The sequence below is a fragment of the Gopherus evgoodei genome, chromosome 17 (assembly GCF_007399415.2).
Source record: "Gopherus evgoodei ecotype Sinaloan lineage chromosome 17, rGopEvg1_v1.p, whole genome shotgun sequence".
In the NCBI taxonomy this organism is placed as follows: domain Eukaryota; kingdom Metazoa; phylum Chordata; order Testudines; family Testudinidae; genus Gopherus; species Gopherus evgoodei.
The window spans coordinates 3,241,193-3,259,375 of record NC_044338.1 but is presented as its reverse complement, the minus strand read 5'-3'; the positions used below and the strand labels follow the sequence as shown (position 1 = coordinate 3,259,375).

Here is an 18,183-nt window from a genome sequence, read left to right as displayed (position 1 = left end):
ATCAGATATAGACGTGGGCTTATTAATCCTGGTCTGGCAGAGGCTTATGGGATCTGAAAAGAGACTGATGCCTCTAAACAATAAATGTATTGCCAGGTGCTGCCCAGCCAAGCAGTGACACTGCTATCAGATCAGCCTGGATTGTACTTTCCCTCTCAGACAAAGAGAAAGTCAAACTCCGCTGAGAGTGAATGAGGGGAGTGGGAGGGCCTTTTTTAAGATGTTTTGATAGCCGGGAGATGAATCTTCTGAAATGAAATGTGGTGCCTGGCTCAAAGCCAGCATTCAGATGAAAACTCATCTGTTGCCTTCACCATGCTGAGGAATCTGATCATCACCTTTATCTGCTTAGTCAGACCCTTCAGCTGCCTCTCCAGATCCAGCTTGTGCTCTTCTAGATTCATCACGTTACCTGTAAATAGTCAAGATGGGGAAAACTATTAGAGATGTGATGCCCAGAGTGAAGAGTGGGTGAGGTAGAGTGAAGCAGCATCCTTGATGATACCCATGGTAAAAGCCATTACTGAACCGAACTCTTGTCTAGGAGACAGTGGATTTAACAGTCAGAAACAGCCTTATATTGAATAACCATGTTCTGGGCTTTGTCTCAGATATGGAAGCTTATAGGACTGTATACACATTACATATTCATTGGGGTTCCCAACTCTAGATAAAAAGTTTAGAAAGTGAACTGTGCAACTCACACCAGCAGGTGGCACTTTTCCATTCCCATAACCACCACCGCCACCTAGCTCTTATATAGCCCATATCACTAGATATTGAAATATTTTACAAAGATAATAAACCCAGTTTAAAAGCCAATATCTGGCCATGGGCAGAAGGATAGAGAGTTTGGAGATCTTCATTACTATTATTTCTACATCGCCACACGTACGTGTAGTGCTTTATACACAATAAACACATAAGTCCCTGCCCCGTGCAGACTGCAGTCTACACTGATGAGACTGATCGCAGTGGGAATTACTGTAGACACCCTCCCTTCCCTGCACTGCTGCAGACTGTGCCTCTGCCTTGCTCTGGGCCTGCTCCACCTACTCTCCAAGTCACTGATGAGCTGGTTGTTGTGCAGTTTGATAGCACGTTGCTGCTCCACCTGGTCCTCCAGCTCAAAGATGGTCTCCTTCAGGTTTTTGATCTCAGACTCATTCTCAGAAGTTTTCTCCTGCAGCTTCAGGCTGGTTCTGCTCAACTGTTCAGCCTGTCGGTCATATAACTCCTTCAGCTGACCACATTCCTTCTCCACCTGGAAGAAAGGAAAGAAAGCTGGAAGTCTGAGCTCACTGACAATAAGATAGACTTTAACGGGTGATCCATGCACTTAACAGGATTGGCCCAACGTTCTAGGCACTGCACAAACTCAGGAGTTCCAATGCATCTGACAGTGAGCTCCAGGAACTGTGCATGAGCTGCGCTTTGTCAACACTCTGTTCACAACAGGAAGGTAATAGTAGGAAGGGGCAGGAGAGGAAATTAAGTTTGTAGATGAGAGAGAAATTACAATTCTCAATCAATCACTGCAGCCAAGGTATAGAGCAACGCCTCCTCTTGAAAGTTCAAAGCCTCTAGCCATTCCATTGCTATGCCACATTAGGAGAGTGATAGAGCTAGCTGGGGCCTAGAAGCAGACCCGTGTGTCTACATTAACCATTTCACTGCTGCCTCATTATGGCATTTGCAATGGATTGCCAGGATATACGTGGTAGATCTGGCTGCTCCAGGGTAAGTGCACTTCCCAGACATACTGCGTCAGGAATTACTAAAGATGTGAATGCACTGCAGTTCAGTTGATCAGTTTAGGCACAAAGATCAACAGCACTGCTTCCAAGGACAAGGGAACTGCGAGCCTCTGAGTAGAAAACAGGGTTCTGGAAAACTGAGGCACATGCTGCCAGTTCTATGGACAGAACTGGCAGAGCTTGGCTACAGGGAAGCCTTAGAGAAGCCTGTGGTCTTGTCTGGGTATCACAAATGGAAAAACAACCTAATTCAATGGAAGGGAAGAGTAAAAAGGAGGAAATTTGTGGTTTAAAAATCAAGCAATAAAAAAAACCAATACAAATTAAGTGCAGAATCGGAGCATTCAGCAGTTTTTCATTTATTCTTCATAAAGCGCAGCCCCAGTGAACACGCCAAAGCATTAGGGAGTCTCCCCTACAGTATTTCATTTGCTGTGGTCACCTACTCCAGCTGAAACGACATCTGGATTTCCTAAATCACTCAAATCATAGAGGTGCTTTTTGGCAACGCTCACTTCCTCTCCAACTAGTCAGTTTTGCAGTTCTTCCCCACGATCCCCTCCCCTGGCCAGGAACCATGGCAGACACTGGTGCTCTCTCTGCAGTGGTGGACATTAATCAGAGGCTTGCATTATAGTTACACTTGCTCTGTGACACCCAGCAGTGCAGCTACACTCTGAACACCTGGGCTCAGATGGAAAATGGAATCATTAATGAGTCAGAATTGCTGGGGACTGAGGATAAGGGGAAGAAGTTATAAACTACAGAACTTGGAGAGGGAAAACTGCTCTAAAACAAATTGTTTCTGTAGCCATTCAATACTTCAACGTACAGCGCTTGATTTCAGTTTTGTAAAACATCACACATGACATGCATTTAAAGAATTGGTCTGGAATCCCAAACACTGCACTAATAATGTCAGTTAGGGTCAGCTTTACAACAGTTTAACAACATATGAGACTTGTGGGGGACGGAAGAAGACATGGGCAGTGCAGGGGACACTATTTTCTGCCCTGCAGCAGGATGGACTCAGTTTATCTAACAGGACTTTTCTAACTCCATCAATTGTCATACAGAGACAACTTGGGATCCTTGCCCCATGTTAGTGGAGTCATGGATTCACATCAGCAGGCTATATGTTAATTCCCGCAAGGCAAGGTGCTAGCTACACCACTGCTATGTTGCCAGATACTATTCAGGACCACTACATTACTCTTCCCTGGGAAGTCCTTTACCTCATCTTTCACCACCCAAGCACCCTGAAAGGCAGAGGAGACATACTGTATTGGATGAAATCATACAAAGTCAAAGTAAAAGTCAAACAAAGACCTTCCATGAGTAGGACCATACTAATTAAAAATGGAAATGACCAATCAGACCATCAAGTCAATTTCTCTACCAGGCAGGATTTAGTCCTCAAACAGTTTTAGCCAAAAGCATATAAAATTGCTAATGTGCTAGCTGATACTTCATATCTGAATTCAGTAGGATGGTCCAATATTATCATATTCATGTTTTTACAAAATCTCATTTTGGGCCTGATCCTGCATCATTTTGAGTCAACTAACTTGAAGCCATTGACTTTAATGTATGCAAGATCAGACACTTTGTTCTCATGTCAGTAACACTGGTAGGACCAGTCATTTGATTCACTACTTGGTAAACCAACTGGTTCCACGATTCAGCCTGACTTTAAAATCTGCTGTTCACTAACCATCAGTAATTTAGTTCTCTTTGAGTACAGAAACCTGATAATAGGAATTTATGCTTGTTCAATCAGGAAATAGACCCAATATCATGTGACCTATGAATCCAATCAAACTAACTAGTGTAACTCAAATTTCAAATCTTGAGTACTCTCAGTGAACTGCTCATAAATGATCTAGAGACCAGGAATTAGTCCCCAATAATTCTGAGTGAATAAATCTGCAAAAATCCTACATTATCTGCACTTTTGTCAAAGGAAAAACTTAATGAATTAGATTATTCACTATGAATTATCCACTCAGCTCTACTTCATTACTGGTCTTTGTCTCATGAAGAAACCACAGTATTGGTTGGTAGGGGAGGGCAGGCATACTGTGGCACTGAATGTGAATCTATTTTTGACTTACCTTGGCCAGTAGACCCTGGACATGTTTTACTTCGCTGTTTGCCTTCAGCAGCTCTTGTTTGAGCTCTGTACAAGCTAGTTCTAAATGATCCTTCTCTGCATGAGCCACTTTCAACATCTCTTGCACCTCAGAATTGTCAGTAGTACATCCCATTGCATTGATCTCTGCAGCTTTTTGTTTCTCACTGTCTAACTGAGTTTTGAGAGATCCATTTTCAATCTTCAGGCCTTCTAAGGCAACTTTACAGTCCTCTAGAGACTTTGCCACCATGCTGCTGTTCTGTCGTTCCATTTCTAAAAGCCCACCTAACTTCTCATTTTCCTCTCTCAGGCCCTTGATCACCTCTTGAGCATCTTGGTGCTCCCTTTCTAAGCTCCGTAGGCTGCTGGATAATTGTTGCTGGATGTTGAGCAGCTTCTCTCTTTCAAACTGTGCTTTCTCAAGCAATTCTGTGCATTTCTGCTCCAGTTCAAGGATTTTCCCCTCCAGAATTTTGGTTTCTTCATTCTTGGATCGCTCTTGTAGGAGAGTCATCAGCTTTTCTTTTTCTTGACTAAGCTGTTCTGCTCTCTCTTTGTGCTGATGCAAGGAGGTCTCCAGCAGAGCTTTCTCTTCCACTAGCTTCTCGTTTTCTGCTGTCAGCTCCTGCACCATTTGCTGCTGGTCTGACAGCTCCTGCAAAGTGGCTTGAAGCTCTTCTGCTGTGCTGTGGTGGTTTTCTTCCATTTTTTGTATCTTCTCCGTCAGGGAGGCCACAGAAAGGTCACTAATGTTGTTCGAAGAACTCCCTGTGGTGGAGCATCTGGAACCCTTGAAGGGGTTGCTGTTGGAGGAGGCTGGCCTAGAAGGTACATCTGCTATATGTTCAAAATCGGATGCATCGGGTGACAAGGAGGCTTTAGTCACATCACTGCTAGAAGAACCTGACTTTCGCAATGCTTCTCCATTCTCACGCTGTCTGGGCTCCTCTGGTTCACCTCTCAATAGATTTTTTGTTGGGCTTCCAAAACTTGATTCTTGAGTGACTGGGGTTGTGAAGCTGCTGTCACCCCCGCTGCTCGTTGTTGTGTCCGAGAGAGGGGAGTGCTCTAGATAAATCAGTTTCTCCTTCAAAACCCGGTTTTCTTCCACCAGGCTAGCAAGCTCTTTTTCAAAAGTCTTGTTCTTTTCCTGAAGAGTCTGTATTAATGGGTCTATGTCACCAGGTGATAATGGTAACGTTTCTAAATTTTGGTCTGAAGCACCAATCCCTTCAGAGTTAACTGACCCTTTGTGTTTGCATTTCTTCAGCTCGCTCCGGAGCTTGGTGATTTCAGTGTCTTTTGTCTTTGCTTCTGCCAAGAGTTCCTTAACCTGGGACTCCAGAACTGCCTTGTCCCCAGTTTCATTCTCTTGCTTGGACTTGGCAGAAGGACGCAGGTGCTTAGTAGGGGTGGGCGTGCCAGAAGAAGTTGGGCTGGGCTGAGTTTTCCTGGTGTTGGCTGGACCACGCAACACAGCTCTCTCTCTGGAGACAGTTGATGAAATTTCCCGAGGAGCTGGAATTCCTGTGCGCTTCGCTGATGAAACAATTCCTTGAAGAACGGCAGAGAGAAGAGATGAGATAAATCAGTAATTTCTTATGTGAAACAAGTCATGTGACAACAAAGTTATGGCCTATAGCTGCCATGGGAAAACACTTGGATGTCTGAATAGCTTCAGTCATGGCTGAGGGTGTGAATTTCTTCATCACAAAAACTTGTATTAATTTCACATTCCCTCCTCCTCAGGAAAGGAGCTGTCTGCCCAACTCCTTCCCACTAGGCAGCATAATCTGTAGCTGCTTCAATATATTTTTAAAGTGCAATGCCAAATTTCATTATGTTAATTGACTGACAGAAAACAATGGAGTCCTTAACTATTTTAATTATATTATGTTAACTGTATTGAAATGCTTAATTAAAAACTGACGGTCAGTTTCTAGAAGAAAACCCCCACTAATCTTGGACGAGTTTCTGACTTTGGTTGTAAAACCAAGTATTACCAGCACACATGACATGTATATATTTACATTTTAATCAATTTATAAGGAATAGTTTTAATGAGAAGGAAAATTAACCAAAGATGAGCAGATAGAGATGGCTAATGGGCCAAGGATAGGTTTCTATTAGAAGAAATAAATGAGAATCCGTTAGCAAGGTAGAACTTACGTTACTCTTGGACCTCAAGCCCATCTGATTAGCACTGATTCTCAACATCTTTAATGTAGCAATAATCCACTCAGAACTCATAAAAAAGACAGATGGCACAGGGCGCTTATGCTGAACGCATCCTGACCTGTTTGGTAGATGGCCTGTATTTTTTCCTGGTGTGAATGAACAATTATTTCAAGGTATTTTTTTGTGAACCACTTATGGTAGAAATTAATTGCATACCTCCAATGGAAAGCTGCAATCCCAGCTTTACAATAATAGATTTAAGTTTTCGCCATCTTTGGTGGTGGCTTCATGCTCTTAAAACCACACTATTCCAATTATACTCTTACATAGCTACTGTTGTCTTATGCTTGTTGAATAACATCCTGACCTGAGATCTAGCCAATGTGCACTGAAAAAGGGTTTAAATTCTCATGTAGAGTGAGTTAAATGGGGCCTCTGGAGCAGAGAAATTCTCACCACTGGAAACCTAAACACAAACATGAAGAAAATTCTGTTTCTGCAGGTTCTCGGAAACACAGAAAACAATATGGTGAATTCACCTAGAACTATTTAGCATTTTAAAAGCCCTACCAGCCAATGGAATGGGTGACAAGGAGACAGGAAGGAAGCTGATGCTGAAATCTTCATTTCCAGTCTAATGACAAAGTTTTACCTGCTTACAAATTCATAATATTTAAAATGGAATAGTTGAAATTCCACAAAAATTCTGGAAGTGGTGAAGTTACTGAGACCAGATCTCTGTAGTTAGGTTAGGAAAGGGAGCTCTGGGTATGGAGGCAACCCAGGGTCTGTTATGACAATTGGGCCTACAAATTTACCTGAATTGTGAGTTTCACTGTAAAAGCTATGTAAAAGTTCGTAAGATGTTACCATGAGCTACAAAGACAAATGCTGATGGGAAAAGGTATGAAAGGGAGACAGAATAACTGAGTTAGTCTAAACAAAAAGGCCAAGTTAATATAATTCAAGGACTGTGTTTAAATTATGCTTGTTAAAAGATATGGAGCAGGAAGCTAATGAGCCAAAACTGGTATGTCAGATATTGGGCCTAATTTGTGGACAAAATAATGAGGGGATGGGCTATTTCACCCATCACTTCTTTTTTTGGTCCTTAAAAGGGAGATTCTGTGCGGAAGTGATGAAAGAACAGACAGATGCTACTGGAATACGCTTCACCTCATGGCTGCCATCCCCACTGATCCTGGGACACCAGGCCTTCCTCACCTTAATCCTAAGAGGTGTCATGACCAGAACAGGCCAGAAACAAATGAACCCAAATGACATTGCTATCCCTGCTGGCTCCAGCAGAATCCCAAACACCAAACTAAGATGAACTTTAACAAAAACATCACCAGCAGCAGCTCCAGCTCATCTCAACCATAGGGTTGCCACCTTTCTAATTGCTGGTAACTGGACCCCCAAGGCCTTGCCCTACCTCTTCCCCCAAGGCCCTGCACCTTCTCTGACCCTTCCTGCAATGTCCTGCCCCTATCGCTCACTCCTCTTCCCAAGCCCCACCCTCCCCAACTGCTTCCTGGATTGTCTCCACCTCACCAGCACCCCCACTGGGCTCCCTCTGCTCTGGGTCTGGGACAGGAGCTGCTGCAGCCTAACCAAGAGCCTGCCTTCCGGTAAGAGGTGGCTCCAGCTGAGCAGGGCCTGGCACGGGCTAATGACCCAGCGCCTCCTCCCACCCCGTGGTAACTTGGCTTTTGTTGTCCGGTCAGTACATTTGATTGGACTCATCCGGGTCCCTTCTTTGACTGGATGGTCTGGTAGAAAACTGGGTACCTGGCAACCTTAAATGGTACCTGGACACAAAAGCCAAAACCCGAATGGGTGACAAGCCTACTCAACCGTCTTCTCTTTTCCACAAAGGACAGGTATTACCATCTTTAATACTATCTAAGAGACTGTCAAACACAGGAGTTTTTCCTTCTAAAACTCTCCATCAAAAGGGAAAGGGGTGTTGTCAAAATGAAAGCCTGGCTTAATACTTTACATTTCAAATGTTTTAACTGTTTTTCCTTCTTTTCTTTATCTTTAATAAAAGGTTAAAATTATTTTTAATGGTGTTTGACATGATATTGAGCAGACTGAGGTCTCTATATCATGCCCTGAACCTTGTTTAACACTGTTTAATGTTGGATAGCGACTGGATTATGTTAACACCTTTGGCCCATTTATTCCATCTAACTTAATACAACAGTCCTCCTAATGGGCTGTTAGTTACAGGTCTCAGTCTTCACTACACTTTAGAACACAGAATCCATGGGTGCCAGAGAGAAGCATCATGGGTGCTCAAAGCCATGGAAGGGTTATCAAGGGAATGATGAAAGGAGAAGAAGTGGTTTAAGGCTGGCACAGGTGGTATGACACAAGGGAACTATTACTCCTATTTTATAGGTAGAGAAACTGAGACAGGGAGGTTAAGTGACTTGCCTACGGAGAAAAAGAAAGTCAGTAGCAGAACTGGGATTAGAATTCATGGAATTCCTGACTCCTCAAGCTACCTGGCCTTGTATGACACATACTCCACAACAGAAAAGTGCTATTCCACAGAGGACATGGGTCTTATGTTTTGATATAATTTAAGAGATGTAGGAAGAAAACATTGAATGCAGCCACACAATGGGTCACAGTGAACCAGATGCTTGCAGCAGAGGGGAGTTCTAGGATCTGTCTCTGAGTTAGTGTTAGAATCAAATACATTTTACAGAATTTGGAAGCCTCTCTCCAATGACACAAAGCTAATTCTAAGGGCAGATAACACCAAAGGGAGAGCAGACCCTAGAACTCACTGCTTGGATCAGAAGCAGTCAAGTTGCAGGATTGCATGACTGCTGCATTACACAGCAATTCCAAATTCACTCAAAACAATTTTCCACACACTGAGAAAATCCCAGTGTGGCTCTTGCATTTTAGCCCTGCATGGCACCGAAGAGTTAATGACGACCACACACTGTTTGCTCAGCAGCTCTTTGGAGAATGCAATACATTTATAAACCCCCCACAAATGGAGACATCTCCTTTCGCGATATAAATGCCCTGCAGCCAGCACAATAAACACAGAGGGGACAATGAGAGAGTTGAAGAAGAGATCCCCTAAAACAGAGAGGGGACTTTGCTCCAGAGAGAGCACAGTAACAGCTCTGTGTTATGTTAAAAGCACGATAAGGCAGAAGACAAAGGCTGCAGTGTTTATGGGAAGAGATAGCAGGAATATTCTGGCTGGACTGCAGGCAGCCCACACAGCCAGGCTACATTTAGTCATCTACAGCTGGAGAAGCCAGAATGCCATGGCGGCTCTCAGCTCCCTGGTGGAAAGCACAATGCAAGCAAAGACTATGTTTTTTCCTTTCCAATTCAAAGGGCCACCGGTGGAATGCTGGATATTAGAACTCATTTTACACAAAACATTATGGGAGTATGGGCCCATTGCTTAAACCATGGGAGGCTCCCATTATGTAACCCAAGGGCTGCCACTTGCTAAGACTGGCATTTCTGAACTGCATGCCGTTGAGCGCAGGGGTAGAACAAGGCCCTTGGTTTCTATGCACCAACACCCAAAACTGGAACATGGGAGAAATCAAATGGTCTGTGACATGATACAAGTGTCACTTCCAGCTGCAGAAAGCTCAGTACAGTTCTTTGTGGCTGAGAGGGATAAAGACATCCTTCAGCTCACACCTGGGGGACACAGCTGCCCATAGTGAGCGAAAGGCCATGTCTGAACCTTGGCTGAATCTTGCACACTCAATGGGACAGTATACACATACCCTATGCACCAAGTAAATGGATGCCTGTGCATTCATACCACATACAGCCAAGCAAACTATAAATCACAACACAGATTGCAGAGGTAAAGTATGCATTACACATGAAAACAGATGTGCTGGGCACAGCCAAGGAATGTACTCTCCTGGACTGTTAGTGAACATGGGGGATCCCACAGCTACTTTCTAACCAGAGAGATTTGGGCACGGCAGGGTGTTCAGATTATTTCAGTGTAAAGCAGGTATCAAGCAACCCACTCTTTGTGGGCTTTGTGCAAATCTGACCAAGGCAGCACAATCATCTCTCCATCTCAGAACATGTGAGCCACAGTGAAATAGAAATGGAAAAGGCAATACTGCTTGCTGGCAGAAAGATTCCTCACCACCTCTTCAGGCATCATCACTGTTGCGATCCCAGCAGCTGGACTTTGCATTAATATTCAAGACGAAGCTCAGATGGATCATTTCTTAGCCATCCAGTAGCTGAAGTTGTATGTCTGTCTGATATCCATGGGTCTGGCTGGTGCCCTACAAGCCTGGCTCCCAGATAATTTAGAGCCTGCCCTTGGACCACTCAAAGTCAGTGATGTAACCTGGTCATCAGGTCAATACATGGTGACCTTGTGTCACAATGGATGAAGCAATGCTGTCACACACTGATGCAACTTCATGGTGTGAGGAAACATCTCTAACATCTCAGGAACAAAGTGGCAGCTCTGCTAGCTGGGCCAGCCTGACTTTCGTTCCTACCAGGTGATGACTGGATTTGAACATGAGTAATGGAAAAAGAGACGAGAAAGTATCAAAACGAAGGCCATCTAACAAAGTGGCATGGACTTTGAATTTTATTCGACCTGTCTCATGGGGCTGTAAGGCTCCATGGGTTGCTGACTTGTTCTCTAATAAATCACAATGCAATAGCCATCTCTCAAACACCATTACAATCCTGACTGCCTGTTCCTGCTGTTACAAATGTGCCCGATGCTCTCCATTATAAGGGGTCTCAGAAACAGTTCATAATACTGCAAAACCAAGGGTTTTTGTCACAAAGGAGACACCTTGGAACATAATCCAAAGGGGTGCTCAAGAGCATCATGTGTTGATTACAAAGCACTGAAGTGTGGAGCACTAAAATAAAGTTTCTCATTGCAACTAATTTCTCCCCCAGGGTGACCTTCAGATGGAGCAGTCTAGTGGTTACAAATGGAACACCTAAGATCACCATCACGCCCAGCCCACTAGTATTGCCCACCTTTGCACTCTATCTGCCCAGCATCACCCTCTAACTACCCTTCATGCTTAGCCAGACTGCCCTCCTTGCTCCTTAGCCACTTGGTCATCATCTCACTGCCTTGCCTGGCCTGCCAGGGCTTCTCTCTGTGCACATCTGCCCAGCCACCCCTCTCACTGCCCACCCAGCCTACAACGGGCTGGGGTCATCCCTGCACCCTCTCCAGACTGCAGATACTTCCTAAATATCCACCTTTTTCCAAACATATAACTGACCTCACCTCACCCTGCACCCCACAGCACGCAGAGGACACCCCCTCCAAGATTTTCAGTGCCTGCAGTGCTATTCCTAGTGCTTTCATCTACTCAGAAATAACTCCAAGCATTTATATAGTAGGTTCCCTCTTCAGAGTGTTCAGCTCAGCTCTTCGAAGTGGTTAATTGCTAGTGACCCAAAGAGATGATGTGTCTTGCCCAAAATCACACAATGAGTCAGTCAGGATTAGAACCCAGGAGTTCCTGGCTCCCAGCCTGGAGGTCAGTTCTCTATTCCCAGCACTCTGCCAATCAACATTCTCTATCTTTCAGCTCTTGCCAGGAGTGAAGTGGGACTTTAATGAGATAACGGTTGGCCCATCGTGATCGTCTTTAGCCATTTCAATCCCGCTTTTCAGGCCTGTAGTGTTTTTCCCTTAGAAGGATGTTCAGGATGGCAATTCCCAGCATACCCTCACTACGTTTCACCTCTATTTTTGGGCTAAGCTCTCAACACCTATTACATGAACTCCCAAACAGGCACCTGCTCCTAGCAGATGGGGGCTGGAATATGGAATGGAAAAGCCACAACACTCCCTGGCCCATGCTGGAACACAGACTACATAAAATCATCCCCTTGTGTAGGAGCCTGGCTTAGAAGTGAAGCCCACAAGAACTGGCAATCAGACATGGTTAATGCTAACAGTGGCAGGATGGGGCAGGAAGCAAACATTACATCAGCCTTACTGCAGAGAGATATGCATGATGTTTCAAGGTTCAGACACAGTTCTGATTCTCTAAACTACCCCACCACTTTCACATTCCCCCATCAGGCCCCGGGCTCGCAGCAAGCTTCTGCTTCTTTCTCCCTTCCCAGAAGTCACAATTCTCCTCCTGCACTTTTAAGATCCAACTGAGAGCATACAGCACCCCATTTCTGTTGCTGTCTTCATTGGACTGCAGAGCCCCCTGTGGAAACAACCTCATTGTCCATGCTGGGGTCCAAATTCTGCCTTAGAATGGTTTTCCTAGATTGGGGCAAGGACAGGGTGATTTGCCCCTGCCCTTTGCGCTGGTTTGTCTTTGTGTCTGGGAAGTTTGCCCTTTTTCCAATCCCTGCCTAATACCCCTGATGCTGCAGCTCAGTGATATCACTCATCTGATCTATTTGTGGCTCCCCTGAGGACACCCAGTCAGTCACCAAACAATGAGTAGGAAAAGGAGGAGGGAAAGCCTAAACCCTGGAGCTGGCAGGTCTAGAGCCTTCCATGGAAGGCAAGAGAGGGAGCTTGCTGCTTTTTCACTTGCTTCCTAACTGGGACATGAAGAGTTGCCACGGCTGGAGTTTAATTTTGGAAAATACAAACAAGTAAACATGTTCCTGCATAGGCTGTGACCACAGCAGTTCTGGGCTGGGTTACATGCCATGCTTCAGGGCTCCTTCCCACACATCCTGCCATTCTCCCAGGCCATATACCAGGCAGCCACCTGATGTGGTGCAAGGAAGCAGCTGTCAGGACAGGAAGGTCACTCACCCTTGGTCTCCATGGAGATCTGACTGGCCAAAAAGTGTGTCTTTCAGAACAAGTGGTGGCTTGGTCACTAATGACGTGGCTTCAAGCTTCTGTATTCATCTGCCTAACTCAGCACAACTTTCTACTTCACTCTTCCACCGACCTCCCAGGGAAGTTCATGTTTGTGCAGGACACAATTTTGTCACACACCCAAACACAAAGAAAATTTGAGTGGATAAAACAAATGTAATTAACACAGCAGCATTGCTCCAGGCTGTGGGAGGTCCTCCGAAGCCACGGGACCAGCGGAGCTTCCACAGGCAAGCCGCGAAAGGCAGCCTGCCTGCCGTGCTTGGGGCGGCAAAATTCCTAGAGCCGCCCCTAGTGGGAGGTAGTATTTAGGGGTAGGGAAAAGGATCTGGGAGGCAGGACTATGGATTCTTTCCCTATTTCTGCCATTTGTTTCCTGTGTGATGTTGGGCAAGTCATTTCACCCATCTCAGCTTCAGTTTCCTCATCTATGAGGCTGTGAAGTATAGTACATTAATGCTTGAAAAGCACATTGAGATACATGGATGAAAGATGCCATCTGAGTGCAAAGAATTATTATAGTACCTTTGCTATTCTGGTTAAGATTTTTGGGAGTGGTAAGCCATAGGCAACAGCAATTAGCATGCTCTGTGTTCACAAAGATGCCAGTGCTGGGGCTCAGTTAAGATTACATGCTCATATTGGGTCCCAACTCCACCTTCTCTTGACTCTCAACTAAGGAACCAACACTGAGGCCAGGTCTACACTACACTACACTACAGATCTATGCCGGTATAACTACGTCGCATAGGGTGTGAATTCAATGACAACCACATTAAAAACAGGTGGTTTTACCAACATGGAGCCATCTCAAGTGACTTACTAAACCAACATGTTCTCTGCTGGCTCAATGCTGGGAGGGAACGTAGGAGTCAGGTCTGCAGGGCTCTCTATTAACGGCTCAGGAAAAAGTATCAAGAGCTTATTGTCCAGATTTTTAAAGCTATTAAGGCATTACTGAACTTAGGGAGTAGACTCCTAAGTGCCTCAATCCCTTTTGAAAATTAGATTTAGACTCTTAAATCGGATGTGCAATGCTGAGCACAGCAATGCCTTAATACCTTTAAAATATGAGCCCAAGTGATTTACACACTTAAAAATCCCATTTTCAGAAGTCTCTGAGGCTCTTACTGAAAGTCTTACCGAAAGTCCATGGAACTTACACACCCAAGTCATTTTTGGGAATTGGACTCAGTACTTTTGAAAATTTTACCTTTGCCATTAACTCAACATGTAACTTAGGACAAGTCACTTTACCTCTCTGCAAGGTATCTTCAGTATCTGAATCCTGGTGCTGTCCACAGGAGCCTCAGCTCTCCTTCACCAGCATCACAGCTACAGGCCATGCTAAGTCAAGTTGTGAGAGTCTAGTAGTCTGGGCAGCTCAGAGGAGTTCCACTAACGGGTTCTATGCTCTTGCCAGCTTTGTTCTTATTTCTATGGTGCTGAATTATTTATTTATTAATCAATCATGCTTGGCCCTGCCCAAGACACAGAAGCAGGATGAACTCTAAGGAATTCACTGTCTAAATAATGGATGGTTGCAATTCTCCTGAGTGCTAGGTGAGGCATAACATACAGATCATGGGATGCCAGACTGAAAAAGAAGAGGGATGGGGATGGGAAAGAGAGAGAGAGATTGCCCTTCTGCTTGTCGTCTTAACAAAGTCCACAAAGATCACAGAGATTCTGGGGAGGAGGGAGCTCATCAGGAGTCAGAGAAGGAGGCTGCATTCACGAACCACCTCCATTGTTCTTCTGCAAGGAGATTGGCAAGCACTTTCCATTTGAGGTCACATATGAGCCCAGCTGGCCACAAGCGACTGACGGATCCAGTGAAGAAACTAGCCTTGAAAAGGCCTGTCTACACTTGGAATGCTACACTGGCACGGCTGCACTGCTGTTGTGCTTCAGTGTAGACAATACCTACAGCAACAGAAGGGGCTCTCCCATTGGCGTAGTTAACCCACCTTCCTGACAGGTAGTAGCTACACTAATGGAAGAACTCTTCCATTGACCTAGTGCTGTCTACGGGGACTGAGGATGTGGATTTTTCACCCCCTGAGCGACGTAGCTAGTTTGATCTAGTTTTCCAGTGTAGACCAGCCCTAAAGCTGGGAAGGAAGAGTATTGCTGAGACTTACATGTGCTCTACAGACTGCACGCCACGGGGTTCCACTCCACTCGCCGTTCTGGCACCTCGTTGTGGCTCATTTGGGGATTAGCTCACCACTGGTTTGATGCCTCCTCAGCCGCAGTCTCACACTCTGCAGCCTTCCTCATGCCCCATGACCTACAGCGCTCCCTCTTTGTGTCTTGTCTCTCTGGCCAGGTCACTATAGTTTTCCCCCTTTAGGGGTATCAGAGTCTCTCTAACCAAATCACCTCAGGCAGTTTTCAAAATCCACAGCCTTGTCCATACCTCTCCCCTAGTGATGGACAGGGAACCCTGGCCTGCACTCTACACTGGGGTCCAGCATAGGTACCCCACTATCAGTAGCTAAAGTCCATGAGGTCTCATTCTTGCTGTTGTTTTTCCTAGGCTTCTTACTACGCCTTTCTCTCAACCCTGAGAATAACTGCTCACTCTCTTTCTCTGCAGCCCTCTTTCTCCTCTCCTCTCCCTGGCTTCATACAAGCCCTTCCTCCCGGCTGGGCTTCAGGTTCTATTCCAGCTGTATATCCAGCCTACACCTCACCCAGGTGGTCTCCCATCCTGTCAACTAGCCCCTGCTGAGCCATTTTAACCCCTTTGGTGTGGTGTGATGGAGTGTTCACCCCACACACTCCCGGGGCAGGGATGGATGTGCACTAACAAAGGAACACAAGGGATCAAATCTGGAACCAGGGTAGGCCTACACACTGTGATGGACGGACATCTGAAGGGTCTGACTCTTTTACACTTCATTGGCAATGCCTGTATAACTTGTTATGCTTAAGTCTCGCTGAATTGAAGAATGTGAGTGACAGAAACATGGGACAGACACCCATAGAGAAAAGCACATTCATCTGTGCATACCCTGAATCAACTACATGGAGTCATATCCAGTACCCCGTGTTAATTCTATTTCATCTATCCTCCTGCACCAGCAAAACAGGAGGATTTGGTTTTAGCTACTATGTCCCACTCCTTGCTCACCCCCAGGCAGCACACAGCAGGATGAGGTATGGTCCTATGTGTCTGTCATAAACAGATAGCTAAGGGTTAATGTCTCTTTCACCTGAAACACCTGACCAGAGAACCAATCAGGAAACCGGATTTTTTCAACTTTGGGTGGAGGGAAGTTTGTGTAAGAGGTCTTTTGTTTCTGTCTGCCTGCTTTCTCTGAGCTTTGGAGAAGTAGTTCTGTTTTCTAATCTTTTGTTTCTAAGTGTAAGGACCAAGAGATCAGATAGTAAGTTATATGGTTTCTTTTCTTTGGTATTTGCATGAATATAAGTGCTGGAGTGCTTTGATTTGTATTCTTGTTGAATAAGGCTGTTTATTCAATATTCTTTTAAGAAATTGCCCTGTATTGTGTCATCTGTATACAGAGAGACTATTTGTACTTTTTCTTTCTTTTTATATAAAGCTTTCTTTTAAGACCTGTTGGAGTTTTTCTTTACTTCAGGAAAATTGAGTCTGTACTCACCAGGGAATTGGTGGGAGGAAGAAATCAAGGGAGATCTGTGTGTGTTGAATTGGCTAGCTTGATTTTGCATTTCCTCTGGGTGAAGAGGAAAGTGCTTTTGTTTCCAGGATTGGAAACGGAGAGGGCAAGTCCCTCTGTTTGGATTCACAGAGCTTGTGTCTGTGTATCTCTCCAGGAGCACCTGGAGAGGGGAAGGGAAAAAGGATTATTTCCCTTTGTTGTGAGACTCAAGGGATTTGGGTCTTGGGGTCCCCCCAGGGAAGGTTTTTTCAGGGGACCAGAGTGCCCCAAAACACTCTAATTTTTTGGGTGGTGGCAGCAAGTACCAGGTCCAAGCTGGTAACTAAGCTTGGAGGTTTTCATGCTAACCCCCATATTTTGGACGCTAAGGTCCAGAATCTGGGAATAAGGTTATAACAGTGTCAGACTGGAACATGAACAATAATGAACAGGAAGGACAAACAGGACCATCCTAGTCCCCTCAGGAAAGATAAAGAAGACACAAGAGCGAGAGAGAGAATATCTTGGGGCTGGTGTATTCGTTACCCTTTTTGAATGCTGTAAGTATGCGCTTCTTTAATTAACAGAATTTCAGAGAGGGCTTTTTTAAAATAAACTATTTCTACTGATGCTGCTGCAGAGATACATCCTTCATGCAAGGGCCCCCTCCCCCTCACTCTTCTCTAGCCCACTGTTAAATTGCTTTGTTCAGGCAAGTGCAATAGGAAAAAAAAAAAAGACTCCTCTGCTCCCCAGAGAGAGTTTACGAACCCATCAACAGGAAACAACTGCCAGCCATGGCAGGGACACTAACATACTACACAAAGACCCAGGAATGAGCAGATATTAGTGTCACGGAGTGTGGGGGAGTCCGGCCCTGCACCCCTCTTCCGGGGACCCACAGTGACTCTTGGCCAGCCAGTAAAACAGAAGGTTTATTGGACAACAGGAACACAGGTTACAGCAGAGCTTGCAGGCACAGTCAGGACCTCTCCACCGAGTCCTTCTGGGCTTTCAGGATGCTTGGATCCTAGCTAGGATACCCTGAATTCCGCCCATCCAGCCTCAAGCCCAAACTCAAAACTGCTTCCCTCTTGCCACTCCCTTCCTTTGTCCCCTTCCCGGGCAAAGGTGTTGACCTTTCCCCTCCCTTACCTAGCTCAGGTTACAGGCCCTGGCATCGTCCATCCCCTAAAGTCCTCCCCTGTTCTCCCACTCCCCATACAGACAGTCCCTACTGCCTCACAATTAGTGACTGAGGAAAAGAAAGGCAGACATACCAGTAACCCTGTGCCACGCAGATCCTACACACAGAGAACTACACAGAGCTATCAGCACAGTCTCAGGGCCCTCTAGACATACAGTAATACACATGCATTTACAGATACTAATTTTTAAATGTATCCTAATGTCCTTATTCTCAAACCTCTGGGTGCATAAACAACAAATAAAATAACCTAGTGACAAATACTGACTAACCGCACCTGACCAGCTCAACACGTGAAGTGGATTCAAATCCATTCCAACGCTGTCCACAGCTTAGAATGAGAGTGACACCTGTCACAAAGGGCCAGATTTTCAAAGATATTTATGTGTCTAAAAATGCAGCGAAGCATC

General features: G+C 45.2%; 1 protein-coding gene across 7 annotated transcripts in view; it reads right to left on the bottom strand.

Annotated features, from left to right (window-relative positions):
• Window positions 1-18,183, bottom strand: part of SPECC1 (sperm antigen with calponin homology and coiled-coil domains 1) — a 160,978-nt gene that overhangs the window by 68,352 nt on the left and 74,443 nt on the right. For all 7 annotated transcript variants that reach the window (XM_030537135.1, XM_030537132.1, XM_030537136.1 and 4 more), the window contains 3 exons: window positions 3,872-5,445; window positions 1,057-1,264; window positions 339-412 (listed from right to left, as the gene is read on the bottom strand). In XM_030537135.1, coding sequence (XP_030392995.1) covers window positions 339-412; window positions 1,057-1,264; window positions 3,872-5,445 — 1,856 coding nt within the window. The remainder of the gene's footprint in view (window positions 1-338; window positions 413-1,056; window positions 1,265-3,871; window positions 5,446-18,183) is intronic.